The sequence below is a fragment of the Rhinolophus sinicus genome, chromosome 5, assembly GCF_057876585.1.
Source record: "Rhinolophus sinicus isolate RSI-liver-muscle chromosome 5, RSI-T2T, whole genome shotgun sequence".
Taxonomy (NCBI): Eukaryota; Metazoa; Chordata; class Mammalia; order Chiroptera; family Rhinolophidae; genus Rhinolophus; species Rhinolophus sinicus.
The window spans coordinates 82,709,302-82,725,402 of NC_142505.1; the positions used below are offsets into that span (position 1 = coordinate 82,709,302).

General features: G+C 37.1%; 1 protein-coding gene across 1 annotated transcript; it reads left to right on the top strand.

Moving 5' to 3' along the window:
* Positions 1–2,922: 2,922 nt before the first annotated feature.
* Positions 2,923–7,680, top strand: PCDHB1 (protocadherin beta 1). Its single transcript, XM_019740213.3, has one exon. The coding sequence runs from the start codon at positions 3,082–3,084 to the stop codon at positions 5,527–5,529; it is 2,448 nt and encodes an 815-aa protein (XP_019595772.2). The 5' UTR covers positions 2,923–3,081; the 3' UTR covers positions 5,530–7,680.
* Positions 7,681–16,101: the final 8,421 nt, after the last annotated feature.

Genomic DNA, 16,101 nt, shown 5'->3' on the forward strand with positions numbered 1-16,101 from the left:
ATTAAAGTTTATTGGGGTGACAATCGTTAGTAAAGTTACATAGATTTCAGATGTACAATTTCAGGAGAGTACATCTTAAAAGTTCTCATCACAAGAAAAAATTATAACTATGTATGATGATAGATGGTAACTTGACTTATTGTGGTGATCACTTCACAATATATACAAATATCAAATCATTACGTCGTACATCTGAAACTAATATAATGTCAATTATATCTCAATTAAAAAAAGACTTCCTAGGATGCCACAAGCTTCTGCATAATGTGTGAATCACTAGAAGAAATATCTCCTTTTTTTAAAAACAAAAACTGTAAGATATATATTGACTAAGAATAAACATGTCTCTTTTTCTTATATATAAAGAGTATTCAGGACTCCTATTCAGAATATATGAAGAACTACTACAAATCAATAGGAAAAAGACAAACAACCAAGTGTAAAAAATGGGCGAGAATTGAACAACCCTCCCCCTACCCAAAGGATAGCCAGATGACTAAAAATATAAAAATAGTGCCTATCTCATCAGTAATTAATAATCAGAGAAATGCAAATTTAAAAATAGCAACAAAGGTTAAAACTTTGAAAGACTAGTAATGCTAGGTATTGGATAGAATTTGAACAACTGGAAGTCACACTGCTGATGAGAATGTAAATTGGTACAACCTCTTAGAAAGCAATTTGGCAATATCAGGTAAAGTAAAAAAAAAGCATAACTTATGACACCAATGCCACTTCTGGGTGTGTGCCCTCACCTCCCAAATGTACACACATGTGCACAAAGTGATGTATACAATAACATACTGCTATGAACAGTAGAACAATAGAATGAATAAGTGGGTTTTGCTGTATTCACACAGCTAGGAGCTGGCCTGATACTCAGAGCTGGCTATGGTGTTCTCCTGTGAAATAAAAACAATTTCATAGAAGAACATGTGACTCCGATGGATCAAGAGAAAAGCAATAGCATGCCATAATCATGTCTGAACACAGACGAAAAAGAACATTTTCCAATCCACAAAAATGACCAAATATCTCTCTGTCCTCGCTAACATTAATTAGCAATCACAGTTTGTTTACCAATCACAGCTTGAGCTTCCCCCTGTGCATCTCACCTTTTACATATATTTATTCATATACCCCATCATAGAATTAACTGTTTCTGATAGCTTCTAATCCAGAGCAAAGCCCTGCTTCGAACCACCCCCAAATCACCTTGACCAAGACTAAGTACCATAAGTCTTTTCTAACACCTTCTTACTGAAATGCCCCATGATTCTCTGTGGTGCAGCCTCCCTTGTTGTAATAAGTCAGAAAATACAACTTTGTTCAACAGCAGGTGTGTGTTTGTTCCTAATAGTCTGTGGCCAAAGGGCATTGACAATAACTGGAATTCTATACAGCAATGGAAATGAATGAACTATAGCTAACACAACAACATCAATCTCACATTGTGCTAAATAATGAAGGAAAGAAATCAGATTCAAATGATTACCTACCGTAAGCATTATTTTTTTACCATAATTAAAAAATGTTACCTTCTGTACACTTTACATACAGTTTTTTTTTTTTTAAAGAGGCAAAATTAAACTGCTTAGGGATGCACACGTCAGCCAGATGTTAAGAGCTAATGGAGTTTGAGGGATTTGTTAACTCCTTCATGTCAGTATGTCATTAATGTTATATACACTACTTTCATTCACTTTTATCTCACTTGGAAAATACGGTTTAGACGTGTCTTAAGTCTATTTCCATCGCATCTAGCACATAAAATGCTGAGCACAAATGCTTTTGATAATGAGCATGAGACAGAGTGTTAGAAGACAGGTTCTAGTTCTTATACTGCCATGAGTAGCTGTATGAACTTTCATCATTTGGGCCTTAGTTTCTTTAGTAAATAAGGGAGGGGGAGATTGGATCTCATATTTCTGAGGTGCTTTATCATTCTTAAACATTCTATGATCCTATGATTGCAAAGAAACTCGCAACAAACATTTCCCATATTTCTATCAGGACATTTTCAATATATGTAAATAGTTTATTATTTCATTTACTTTAAAATCCAAAGACAAATATTTGCCTTCATTTAACTTATCCACTATATTTTCTGGCAAGCAGAGTAGTATACTGATTAAGAGCATTAAGAAAGGTTTTTTAGTCAAACAATATTAAATTGAGTTACTTCTTTAACATTTACTAGGTAGGGGACATTGAAGTGACAAAATCTCTCCAGTCTGTTTCTTTGTCTGTAAAAAAGAAATGATAATGTGTACCTCATAGAATTGTATTATAGCAAGGATTAAATTAGATAATGCATGTAAATCACTCAACACACTACCAGTATATAGAAATCATACCCAATAAATATTACTGCCATCATAATCATTTAATCGCCAAGCCAGCTGCTTCCTAACCGTTTGAGTGTTCTGGGAGAGAAAAAAATGGATTTATGCATCTAGTGGTTAGTTGACCAATTCCCCTATCCGAGTACTACTGGACCCCGGGTTCCTGAAAGATAACGTCTGCCTGTCCCCTTTTCTTTTCCTACCGATCACTTCCTCCAAGCCCCTCTCCCAAACCCCCACCCAGTCAGTTGAAGCTTCAGAAGACACTGCACTTTTTTTTTCTTGTCTCTCCCTTGGTCTCTGGGCGTGCGGAGTAACTTACTCCGCGCTGTTAGTGGGTTGCTGCAGCGGCCTCCGCGGTCTCGCAGTTACTGTGACTTCTGCGTGAGCGAGTATCCTCATTGGCTTCTCAATTCCCAAGGAAATTTTTTTTTCTGAAACGGAGGTACAAGGCGAGTCTCTCGTTGCTTTGGCAACAAACTTTCAACCTCTACCTAGCTCTCCGGAATGAGGCCATATCTATTAATACATTCGATAGCTAGGGAGTTGAGTTACTCAATGCAAATTTTCTTCCAAGTGCAAAACAGCTTACCGGGCTCGGCTGGCCATTGGCAGCTCTGCGGTTAGAGGCTAGTAAAGCCGACAGCAGCAGTTGCAGGAACCTGTTGCTGGAAAAGAGAAAGTATCTCCGCAACAGTTGGCGGCTGCTGCACAGAGAGTGCGCTAGTAGGGACGGATGGCGGTTGCGCGCAGAAAACTCTTGCAAAGCAGGCAAGTGGGGTCTCTTCTCCTTTTTCTGTGCGTTTCTCTGGCGGGTGCCGCAACCATCCGCTATTCGGTGGCGGAGGAGATGGAGAGCGGTTCGTTTGTGGCTAATGTGGCTAAGGACCTGGGGCTGGAGGTAGGGAAGCTGGCTGCGCGCGGGGCGCGGCTCGTTTCCGAGGGCAACAAACTGCACTTCCGGCTCCACCGCAAGACGGGGGATCTGTTCGTGAAGGAGAAACTGGATCGGGAGTCACTTTGTGGCAAAGCCGACCCGTGTGTTCTGCACTTTGAAATAGTCCTGGTGGAGCCGCTGCAGTCCTTCCGTGCTGAGGTCAGGGTATTTGATATCAATGACAATGCCCCGATTTTCCCAAACAAGGAGCCACTTTTGAAGATTCCGGAGAGCACCCCATTGGGTTCACGGTTTCCTCTACAGAGCGCCCAGGATCTGGACGTGGGTCTCAACGGTCTCCAAAACTACACCTTGAGTGCCAACACCTATTTCCACCTGCACACCCGCTTCCGCAGCCACGGGCCCAAATATGCTGAGCTGGTGCTGGATAAACCCCTGGACAGAGAGGAGCAGCCTGAAGTCAACTTGACCATTATGGCGGTGGACGGCGGGTCGCCGCCCAAGTCTGGCACTGCCCACATCCGCGTGGAGGTCCTGGACGTGAATGACCACGTGCCCCAGTTCTCCCGCCTGGTGTACCGTGCTCAGGTACCAGAAGATAGTGCCAATGGTTCTTTGGTGGCCACAGTGACTGCCACCGACCTAGACGAGGGCTCCAACAAGGAGGTAACTTACTCTTTAGCTCAAAACCCAGAAGCAATTCTCCAGACATTTCAGATTGACTCTGAAACTGGAGAGATTCGACTCAGAGGGCCCCTAGATTTTGAAGCTATTGAAACGTACGACATTGACATTCAAGCTACAGATGGAGGAGGCCTCACTGCCCACAGCAAAGTCCTGGTGGAAGTGGTGGATGTGAATGACAATCCTCCTGAAGTGATGGTCTCCTCTGTGTCCAGCCCTCTTCCTGAGGATGCCCCACTACAGACGGTAGTGGCCCTTTTCTCTATCCGAGACAGGGACATTCGGGTGGGAGGAAAAATCACCTGCTTCCTCAAAGAAGACCTTCCCTTTGCAGTCAAACCTACATTCCAGAATTCTTACTCGCTGGTCACTGACAGAGGCTTGGATCGAGAGGAGGTTTCAGGCTATAATATCACCCTTGTTGCCATGGATACTGGGCCACCCAATCTCTCCACAGAGACTGTGATAGAGGTGCTAATATCTGACATTAATGACAATCCCCCATTATTTCAGGAAGACTCCTACATCTTGACAGTTCGAGAAAACAACAGCCCTGCAGTTTTTATTGGCAAAGTCCATGCTGAGGATCTAGATTTGGGTGAGAATGCCCAAGTAACATATTCTCTGCTGCCTCCAAAAAGTGGAGATCTGTCGGTCTTTGCTTATATCTCCATAAATTCAGACAATGGGAAGCTTTATGCATTGAGAACCATGGATTATGAAGCCATTCAAGATTTTCAGTTTGTGATAAAGGCAACTGATGGGGGCTTCCCGTCACTGAGTAGCCAGGTTACTGTCAGAGTGGTTGTTTTGGATGATAATGACAACCGCCCAATGATCTTGTACCCACTGCAGAATGGCACATTGCCCTGCAATGATCTGGTGCCCAGGTCTGCAGAGGCAGGCTACTTGGTGACCAAAGTAGTGGCTGTGGATGGTGACTCAGGTCAGAATTCTTGGCTTTCATATCATCTACTTAAGGCCACTGACTCTGGGTTACTCTCTGTTCAACAACAAAATGGAGAAATTCGTACATTGCGGCAGATATCTGAGAGAGACCCCATGGTGCAGAAACTGATCATTCTCGTTCAGGATCATGGCCAACCAGCTCTTTCCACTACTGCCTCACTCAACATTCTGCTGGTAGATGGCTTTTCTGAGCCCTTTCTGCGGTTCCAGGATCCATCCAAACATCCTACAAGGGTAAATCCATCCACTAAATATTTGGTCATTGCTCTGGCTGTGCTTTCCTTTCTCTTTCTCCTCTCTGTCACAATGATCTCCATTATACACATCTACCAGAAAATTAAATACAGAGAAAAGATCACAGTCCAAGAGCATTTCTATGATGACTGTAATTTTCCTAACCATCGGGTACAAGGAGGAGCCAAAGGAACTTTATCCCAGCCTTGTCCCTATGAAATGTGCTCCGCCACAGGCACTGGTACTAGTGAGTTCCGGTTTCTTAAGCGCTTTATGCCCAACTTCCCCTTCCCCCCTGGCACTGGGGAGGTAAAAACAGAGGCTGGGTCCAGTTTACCCCTCAGGAATAGGTCTCAGGGGCTAGAGGGCCATGCCCGAGCATCTGATGACTATATGTAGCTCATATCCATGGGCCTCATGTCATCCTTGTTCATGTCTCCCTTCCAAGTTCATTAGTCCTGGAAATGCTTTGTTCAAGGGAGATATCCTTTTATTTTGCCTTTAAACTATTTTCCAATAGAAAGGTATGCGTGTATAGGGAAGAGAACGAGCTACTAGTTTTGATATAGTATCAGAAAGCAATTAGGTTTGAGAAACAGGAATGTAGTTTATTATTATTCAGAACTTTCTAGATTTTTTTTGTCCCTTAATGAGTGGAGATCATTTTTGAATCAACATCTTGCATGCCACCATTCGTAATCATGCAAATGCCTGGTGAATGGATGGTGGCCGTCACAGATAATCAGGTGGGAGGAAGCGTAAAGGAAAGTAAAAGGATTTGCCTTAATTTACAAATGTGAGTAAGAGCAGATATAAGACTGAAGACATTCAGTTCAGGAATGTCCTCCAAAATTAAGTTACATGTAGATTTCTTAATTGTTGTTTGGAGTCTTAGGCAAGTTCGAAATCTCTGTATACATACATGGCTATCCCATTCTTATCAGAGAGCAGTTATTTGAATGTGGGGGATGAAAAGTGGATGAGAAAACAATATATTAGGCCTGGTAACAAGTGTCATTGATCAACTACAAAATAAAAAGATACAAAAGGAAAAAGAGTTCATTAACATCAACTAAGTGGCTTTAAGAAAAGATACATTTTCAGGTATTACCAGATTCGATTTTAAGCCACTTTCCCTGGTGAGCATTCTGAAGTGATACCACGGAAACTGAGAAAAAGAGGTATTTCCTGGTAAATCATTTGTAAAATGAAACAGAGTAGGGAAACAAGTTAGGTTTCTTTTTGATCAGCACTGTTTGCCTTCATAAACTATTTTAAGTTCTTTCATTCTAAAATTAAAGAAACCAATATTAAAACATTAACATATTTCAAGGATGCTATCAATACTACTACTGTGCCTTAAATGTTAAAAAAAAGTCTGCTTTAATTAAGTGCCTTTTAAAATACAAATGTGTGTAAATTTAGACCCATAAGGATAGATCCTGCACAGAAGGGCACAATATTTGTTCCTGGAATTCCAAGGATAGAGCAGTACCTCTTAAAATATTTCTCAAATATACCAGATCACATTTATTGATATAGCATTATTCTTGGAATTATGCCTGATAACTAATGGCACCACCCGGCTGTCTGTCTACGTGGTGGCCAGGATATACTAAAAATTAGTGCTAAGTTATTTTTTAAATGTTGGAGCTGCCTAGGGCAGAACTAGTGTAACCTATGGCTGACTTCAATATTTTCCTTAATATTTTGAGAATAGATGAAGCAAGTGCAGAATACGAATAAATTGTCTTTCTGATTAAAATGAAATATTTTCTACAAATTGAGTTATAATCCTGCTCATTTGGAGTAAAGGTCTTTCTTGCACAAAACATACAATAGTGTTCCAGTGTATTTGGATTAGGATTAGTTAAGGCGTGCTGAAATCAGAGGTTTTAAGAAAGTAAAGGACATAGAATTAACTTTTATGGGTAAGGAGTAGTTAGTTAAAACATTATTAACTAAAAGCCACTGGATTAACTGCATTTGATTACATAATTGTGTTTGATTACATTTGATGATGTGAGCATAATTAATGGAGCCTATCTTGATGTCAAGGCTAAGGAAAGAAAATGATGTAGATCAGTGACTATAAGACTGAATTTCAAACAGCAGTAAAATTAATACACACACACATATTTATACAAAATCAATAGGAGATGTAGATCTGTCAACTTTTGATTTTTCCATGTATGCACATTAAATTAAAATGAAACAAAACCTATCATTTTATACCATTATTTCATAAATGAAATGACATTTTTATATAAAATAGACAGCCTCATAAAGGAACTATCCTTTAAATTAAAAAAAACACATAGTTCTGTGTAAAATGTATTTTGCCCTTATTTTTTCATTTTTGCCTAGACCAGTGAAAATTTTGCCACTGACTTCAGATTGGGAACTACGGGGATAAATGATGATCTAATCTCATTTTTATTCAGGCTTAAACTTCCCAAGAAAATTCCAGTTGTACCTGATGATTAAAAACTAAGAACATCTCTGTATCAATTTGCTGAATATGATGTGAGCCATTTGTATTTGGAGAGACCTATTAATATATACCAGCTGAGATTAAGTCCAGGTTTCCATTCAGCAAATTAACACAAAGAATGGAAATAATTCGGACAGTTACTCTCCCTCAAATGTCAAGCGACATTAGAACTATCTGTATTTATTCAAAACTATAACCCAAGTGCCTTGAAGTACTCTTGTATAAAAAGGCCCTGATAAATATTTAATTAAAAATATCTAACTAGTTTGGGCAAATTGTTTCCATTACTGATTTAACTTTAAAATGTATATAGATCTATATTTCTACTGGAAGTTTGTTTGTTTTATTAGTTTCAGGTGTAAAAAACAATAGAAATAGTTACATTTACCTCCCTCACAAAGTGATAATCCCCCTCCCCCAATCTACTACCCCTCTGACATCATATTCTCTGTTACAATTCTATTGGCTATATTCCCTATGCTGTGCTCTACATCTGTGTGTGTATATATATATATATATATATATATATATATATATATATATGTAATTATAGTTCATATTCAATATTATTCAACTTCAGCTACAGGTGTTTAGTGCAGTAGTCAGGCATCTACACAGTCTATGAAGAGATCTCCCTAATAATTCCAGTGCCCATCTGGCACCCTATGTAATCTTTACAATATTATTGATTATATACCCCAAACTATATTCCATATCCCTGTGCCTATATTGTGACTACTTATTTGTATTTTCTAATCCCTTTACCTTTTCCCCCTTCCCACCTCCTCCCGTCTAGCAACCATCAGTTTTCCCCCTATATCTCTGAATCTATTTCCGTTTTATTCATTTATTCCATTCTTTAGATTCCACATATAAATGAGGTCATATGGTATTTGTTTTTCTCTGTCTGACTTATTTCACTTAGCATAATATTCTCTAGTCTATCCATGTCGTTGCAAACAGTAAGATTTCATTCTTCCTTATGGCCGAGTAATACTCCATTGTATAAATGTACCACAGTTTCTTTATTCAGTCATCTATCGATGGACATTTCAGTCGTTTCCATGTCTTGGCTATTGTGAATAGTGCTGCAATAAACAGGGATGTATATGTTTTTTCAAATTAGTGTTTTGGATTTCTTTGGCTAGATACCCAAGAATGGAATTGCTGGGTCATAAGGCAGTTCCATTTTCAATTTTTTGAGATACCTCCATGCTGATTTCCATAGTGGCTGCACCAATCCACAATAGCACCAACAGTGAACAGGGGTTCCCTTTTCTCCACATCCTCGCCAGCACTTGTTGTTTGTTGATTTATTGATGATAGCCATTCTGACCAGAGTGGAGTGCTATCTCATTGTGGTTTTTATTTGCATTTTTCTAATGATTAGTGACATTGAGCATTTTTTCATGTCTGTTGGCCATCTGTATGTCCCCTTTAGAGAAATGTCTCTTTATGTCCTCTGCCCATTTTAAATTTGGTTGTTTGTTTTTTTGGTGTTGAGTTGTATGAGTTTTTAAAATAAATTTTGGATATTAACCCCTTATCAGATGTATAGTTGGCAAATATCTTCTCCCATTCAGTAGGATGCCTTTTTGTTTTATTGATGGTTTCCTTTGCTGTGAAATACCTTTTAGTTTGATGTAATCCCATATGTTTATTTTTTCTTTTGCTTCCCTTGACCAAGGGGCTATATCAGTAAAAATATTACTAAGGGTAATGTCTGAAAATTTACTTCCTATATTTTCTTCTAGGAGTTTTATGATTGCAGGTCTTACATTTAAATCTTTAATCCACTTTGAGTTTATTCTTATATGTGGTGTAAGAAGGTGGCCCAGCTTTGTTTTTTTGCATGTGTCTGTCCAGTTTTCCCAGCACCATTTATTGAATAGACTGTATTTACCCCAGTGTAAATTCTTGCTTCCATTGTCATAGATTAAATGACCACATAGGGATGGATCTATTTCTAGGCTCTCTATTCTCTTCCATTGATCTATGTGTCTGTTTTTATGCCAATACCATGCTGTTTTGATTACTATAGCCTTTTAGTTTGATCTACTGGAAGTTTTAAGTTATAAAGAATTTAAACTCTTTTGAAAACTTTTTATTATGAGATAATTTTAGGCACAAAACTGCATGAATAGTATAGAGTTCCTGAATACCCTTCACCTAGATTTCCTTAATGTTAACATCTTACATAACCCTAGCACAGTTACCCAAATTGAGAAATTAACTTTGGTACACTTCTATTAACTAAACTACAGATTTTACCAGTTTTTTCATCACTGTCCTTTTTCTTTTCAAGGACCGAGTCCAGGATCCCACAGTGCATTTAGTTATGTCCTACCACCCATCATAGTTCCTTAACCTTTCCTTGTCTTTCATGACCTTGAGACTTTTGAAGAGTACTAGTCAGCTATCTGTAAAATGTCCTTCAATTTTTTTCAGTTTTATTGAGATATAATTGACATATAGCACTATATAAGCTTAAGGTGTACTGCATAACGACTTGACTTATATACATATATTGTGAAATGATTACCACAATAAGTTTAGTTAACAAACATGACCCTCAATTTGAGATTATCTGATGTTTTCTCATGATTAGATTGATGTTATATATTATTGGGAAACATACCCCAGAAATGCTATTGTGTCCTTCTCAATGCATCATATTGGGGGTGCATGATGTCAATATACCATGTTAACTGGCGATGTTAACTCTTTTTATTGTAGTAAAAAACATAACAGAATTTACCATGTTGACCATTTTTAACTGTAAGTTCCGTAGTGTTAATCACTTGGTTAAGATAATATCTGCCAAGTTTCTTCACTATAAAATTACTGTTTTTCCCCTTGTAATTAATAAATACTTGGAAAAAGAAAATTTGAAACTATGTAAATATGCTTCTGTTTAAACTTTTGCCCACTAATTTTAGTATCTATTACCAGATATTTCCTGTGGCAATTAATACCGTGGCAAATGAATGGTGATTTTCTGTTTTCCTGATTCCTTTTACATTAATTAATTTAAATTCTTCTATAAGAAATACTTGCTACTTCTCCCCAATTTTTTATTTATTCGGTTATTTCTTTATATATGGATTCATTGATATATTATTTGGGTTATAATTGAATGCTATCATTTATTTTGTTGTTCAGCAAACCCTTTTATCTAGGATGAAGAGCATATTTTTAAGACTTGAATTATTTACATAGAATAGATTTTGATCAAAATTAGTATTTCGTTGTAACACTATATTTTAGATTATATTAAACAAGCATACATTTCTTTAATCTTAAAGTTGATTTATGATGATGTTTTAACTTTAAGTGAAAATTACATTAGGTTGATTTTAAATTTCCATTACAGTTATAAAATGATTAAATAGATATTAAACTATGAAAATTTTAAATGTTATTATGTAGACATGTTTATATATTTATAAGCGATGTATAATAGAGATGGTATTTAAAATAGATTTATATGCTGAAATTAGATATACAGGTATACAAGAAATGGAACTGGTCTGTCTGGTTTTATTGAATTCTCCTAAAAATAAATAAATATTTTTTTCTCTGTAATGTCCATGTATTTTGTTGTGGTGGTTGTTTTCTATTTAAAGATGAATTTGTCTCATTCTTGGAAGCCAAATTCATCCATATAATTCTCCCACATAAAGGTCTATTTTCTATAGAGTTGAATATTATTAAAATATCAACCAAAAATTTGACTTCATTTCCAAATCTATGTGACATTTTTGAATATTATTAAAACATTGGTTTTGTTTATGTAACAATGAAAAGTAATGTTAAAAGTCAAAATAACAAGGGTTTTCTGGTGAAGCTGGTAAAGCAAGCTTACACTCCTATGCACCTTGCTGGCCCCTAAACATAGAAATTATAGATAACAATTAAAAATAGAAAATTAAAAAAAAACAGAAATGAAACAAACATAAATAGTGAGCGTGGATAAAACCCTTGCATTTCTGAGCTCCATGATGGGAAGCTGCCATTAGTTACTATTAGTTTGACTCTTATGGACTATGAGGAGTAAAATGTTCTCCATGAAAGATGGAGAATAAAAGTTGGCATCTCTGCTCAGAGCCACAAGCTAGGATAGGACTGTCTTGTTCATGAAAAAAGGTTGAAAAATCACTGCCAAAAGATTCATGAAGTTATACATTATAGTATGTTTCAGACCTATGGAGGCTGGAGGACACAGACTATGTACAGAACCTTATAGCCAACAGGCTGAATGAAGTCAGCTGTACTATTTTTAGTAGGTTAGGCCAGAAGCCCATAATCACTATTATAAGACCTGATTCTAGACCGTATCTGAGTGGTCTAGGAGATGAGCATAGGTGGGGAGAGCAAGTAAAGAGAAGACAACATTTTAAAAACAGTACTATTCAAAATAAAACTTAAAATTTTTTTCAAATTACAGTTGACATTCAATATTGTATTAGTTTCAGGTGTACAGCATAGTGGTTAGGCATTTGTATAATTTATGAAATGATCCCCCCAATAAGTCTAGTACCCACCTGGCACCATATATAGTTATTACAATATTGACTGTATTCCCTGTGCTATACTTTATATCCCCATAACAATTTTGTAACTAACAATCTGTACTTCTTAATCCCTTCACCTTTTTCACCCAGCCCCCCAACCCCCCTCCCATATAGCAACCATACAGAGGTATCTATGAATCTGTCTCTGTTTTGTTTATTCATTTATTGTGGTCTTCAGATTCCAACTATAAGTGAAATCATATGGTATATGTCTTTCTCTGTCTGACATATTTCACTTAGCTTAATACCCTCTAGGTCCATCCATGTTGTTGCAAATGGTGAGATTTTTTTTTTTTAGATGTCTTGCTAGTAGTGGCGGCTTCATGTTCTCATTAATTATCATAGCACGACATATATTTAGGACTATGTCAGTTTTGGTAGTGGACATAAATCTATATATATTCTTGATAGAATACTTTTCTTTTTTTTAAAGATTTTTCTTTTTTATTATTGGGGAAGGGGAACAGGACTTTATTGGGGAACAGTGTGTACTTCCAGACCTTTTTTCCAAGTCAAGTTGTTGTCCTTTCAGTCTTAGTTGTGGAGGGCGCAGCTCAGCTCCAGGTCCAGTTGCCATTTCTAGTTGCAGTGGGCACAGCCCACCATCCCTTGCGGGGCTGTGGGAGGAGTCGAACTGGCAACCTTGTGGTTGAGAGGACACGCTCCAACCCACTGAGCTATTAGGGAGCTCAGCGGCAGCTCAGCGGCAGCTCAGCTCAAGGTGCCATGTTCAATCTTAGTTGCAGGGGGCGGAGCCCACCATCCCTTGCAGGACTCGAGGAGTTGAACTGGCAACCTTGTTGAGAGCCCACTGGCCCATGTGGGAATCGAACCGGCAGCCATTGGAGTTAGGAGCATGGAGCTCTAACCTCCTGAGCCACCGGGCCGGCCCCGCAAATGGTAAGATTTCATTCTTTTTTGTATGGCGAAGTAATAGTCCTTTGTATATATGCACCACATCTCCTTTATCCAGTCATCCATTGATGGGCACTTAGGTTGCTTCCATATCTTGGCTGTTGTAAATAATGCTGCAGTGAACATAGAGGTACACATATCTTTTCGAATTAGTGTTTTGGATTTCCTTCAATAAATACCGAGAAGAGGAATTGCTAGGTCATGAGGTAGTTCTATTTTTAATTTTTTTGAGGAGCCCCTATACCATTTTCCATAGTGGCTGCACCAATTTGCAATCCCATCAATAGTGCATGAGGGTTCCCCTTTTGCCACATCCTTGCCAACACTTATTGTTTGTTGACTTATTGATTATAGACATTCCGACAGGTGTGAGGTGATACCTCATTGTGGTTTTAATTTGCATTTTTCTGATGATGATCTTGAGCATTTTTCATGTGTCTATTGGCCATTTGTATGTCTTCTTTGGAGAAATGTTTATTCAGGTCTTCTGCCCATTTTTTAATTGGATTGTTTGGGTTTTTTTTTTAAGTGTTCAGCTGCATGAGTCCTTTATAAATTTTGGATATTAACCCTTTATGGGATGTATCATTGGCAAATGTCTTCTCCCATTCAATAGGCTGTCTTTTCATTTTGTTGATGATTTCCTTTGCTGTGCAAAAACTTTTTAGTTTGATGTAATCCCATTTGTTTATTTTTCTTTTGTTTCCCTTGCCTGAGGAGATATATCAGAAAAAAATATTACTACTGTGTTTCCCTAGAATAAGACCTACCCCTAAAATGAGCCCCAGTTAAGATCGTCAGCTAGATGGACACATTTAGTATGTTATGACAATATTCCAGAAGTTGACATGACTGTATTTGAATAAATGTAGAATGTTGTACATGAAAAAATAAGACATCCCCTGCAAATATGCCCTAAGGCATCTTTTGGAGCAAAAATTAATATGAGACCCAGTCTTATTTTCAGGGAAACACAGTAAGAGCAATGTCAGACAATATACTGCCTATGTTTTCTTCTAGGAGTTTTATGGTTTCGGGTCTTACATTTAAGTCTTTAATCCACTTTGAGTTTATTCTTATATATGGTGTAAGAAGGTAGTATAGTTTCATTTTTTTGCATGTACCTGTCTAGTTTTCCCAACACCATTTATTAAATAGACTGTTTTTTCCCTTTGTGTATTCTTGCCTCCTTTATCATAGTTAATAGGCCATACAGGTGTGGGTTTAGTTCTGGGCTCTCTATTCTGTTCCATTGATCTATGTGTCTGTTTTTATGCCAGTACCATGCTGTTTTGATTACTATAGCCTTGTAGTATACCGTATTTTGCTGTGTATAATGTGCATCCCCATTTTTGGCCCAAACTTTCAGGGGAAAAAAATCTTTCATTTTAATTTTTTAATTCAAATTTTTATTTGGTTACATTTAGAACTTGTTTTTTGTATTATAAAGGAATTTTAGCATTTATGTTTTTTAACATATTATGGTACAATAAATTTTATGTAACAAATAATTACAAAACAGAAGAACAGATACAAGGTGCAAGAAATTTTATGTACCGGTAACAAATTTACGATCTTTACCCATTATAGAAGGCCAAGAACTCTTCGTTGTTGCAAGTTCTTCATTGCAAGTTCTTTGTGAGTTCAACAAAACCGAATATCGTATTCCAGGGTATTATTTTGCATATGTATATCGTTATTGATTTCTAGAGTTACACTCTTAACTTATAAGCACAAGTAAAATAATTAAAAACATTGATATAGATACAGAATTATTATTGCCCATGTATAATGCACATCCTTATTTTTCCCTCACAAATTTGGGCAAAAAAGTGTACATTATACATGGCAAAATACCATAGTCTGATATCAGGTAGCATGATAACTCCAACTTGTTCTTTTTCTTAATTAAAGTTTATTGGGGTGACAATTGTTAGTAAAGTTATATAGATTTCAGGTGTACAATTCTGTAATACATCATCTATGTGTCACATTGTGCGTTCACTACCCAGAGTCAGATCCCCTTTATCCTCATCTACCACATCCCTCCCCCTTTACCCTCTGCTAACCACTAAACTATTGTCTGTGTTGATGAGTTTTTGTTTCTTCATTTGTTTGTCTTGTTCTTTTGTTGTTTTCAGTTTTATATACCACATATCAGTGAAATCATATGGTTCTCGACGTTTTCTGTCTGATTTGTTTCGCTCAGCACAATAGTCTCAAGATCCATCCATGTTGTCACAAATGGTACTATTTCATCTTTTCTTATGGCAGAATAGTATTCCATGGTGTATATATACCACAACTTCGTTATCCAATAATCTATCGAAGGATGCTTTGGTTGTTTCCATGTCTTGGCCACCGTAAATAGAGCTGCAATGAACATCGGAGCACATGTATCTTTACAGATAAATGTTTTCAGATTTTTTTGGCAGATATCCAGGAGAGGGATTGCTGGTCATATAGTAATTCTATTCTTAATTTTTTGAGGAACTTCTACACTGCCTTCCATATGGCTGCACCAATCTGCATTCCCACCAGCAGTGTATGAGGGTTCCCTTTTCTCCACAGCCTCTCCAACACTTGTTATTATTTGTCTTGTTGATGACAGCCATTCTAACTGGTGTGAGGTGATATCTCATTTGTAGTTTTTATTTGCATTTCTCTGATGTTTAGTGATGTTGAACATTTTTTCATATGTGTATTGGCCATTTGTATGTCTTCTTTGCAGAAATATCTATTTAGGTACTCTGCCCATTTTTTAATTGGATTGTTTGTTTTTTTGCTGTTGTTGAGTTGTATGAGTTCCTTATATATTTTGGATATTAATCCCTTATCAGAAACATTGTTTGCAAAAATCTTCTCCCGTTCAGTTGGTTGCCTCTTTATTTTGTTGATGGTTTCTTTTGCTGTGCAGAAGCTTTTTAGTTTTATATAGTCCCATTCATTTATTTTAGCTTTTATTTTCCTTGCCTCTGGGGTCAAATT

What these genes read in the sequence shown, in the direction of transcription:
- PCDHB1 (XM_019740213.3), top strand. Translation starts at nt 3,082, where the DNA reads ATGGCGGTTGCGCGCAGAAAACTCTTGCAAAGCAGGCAAGTGGGGTCT.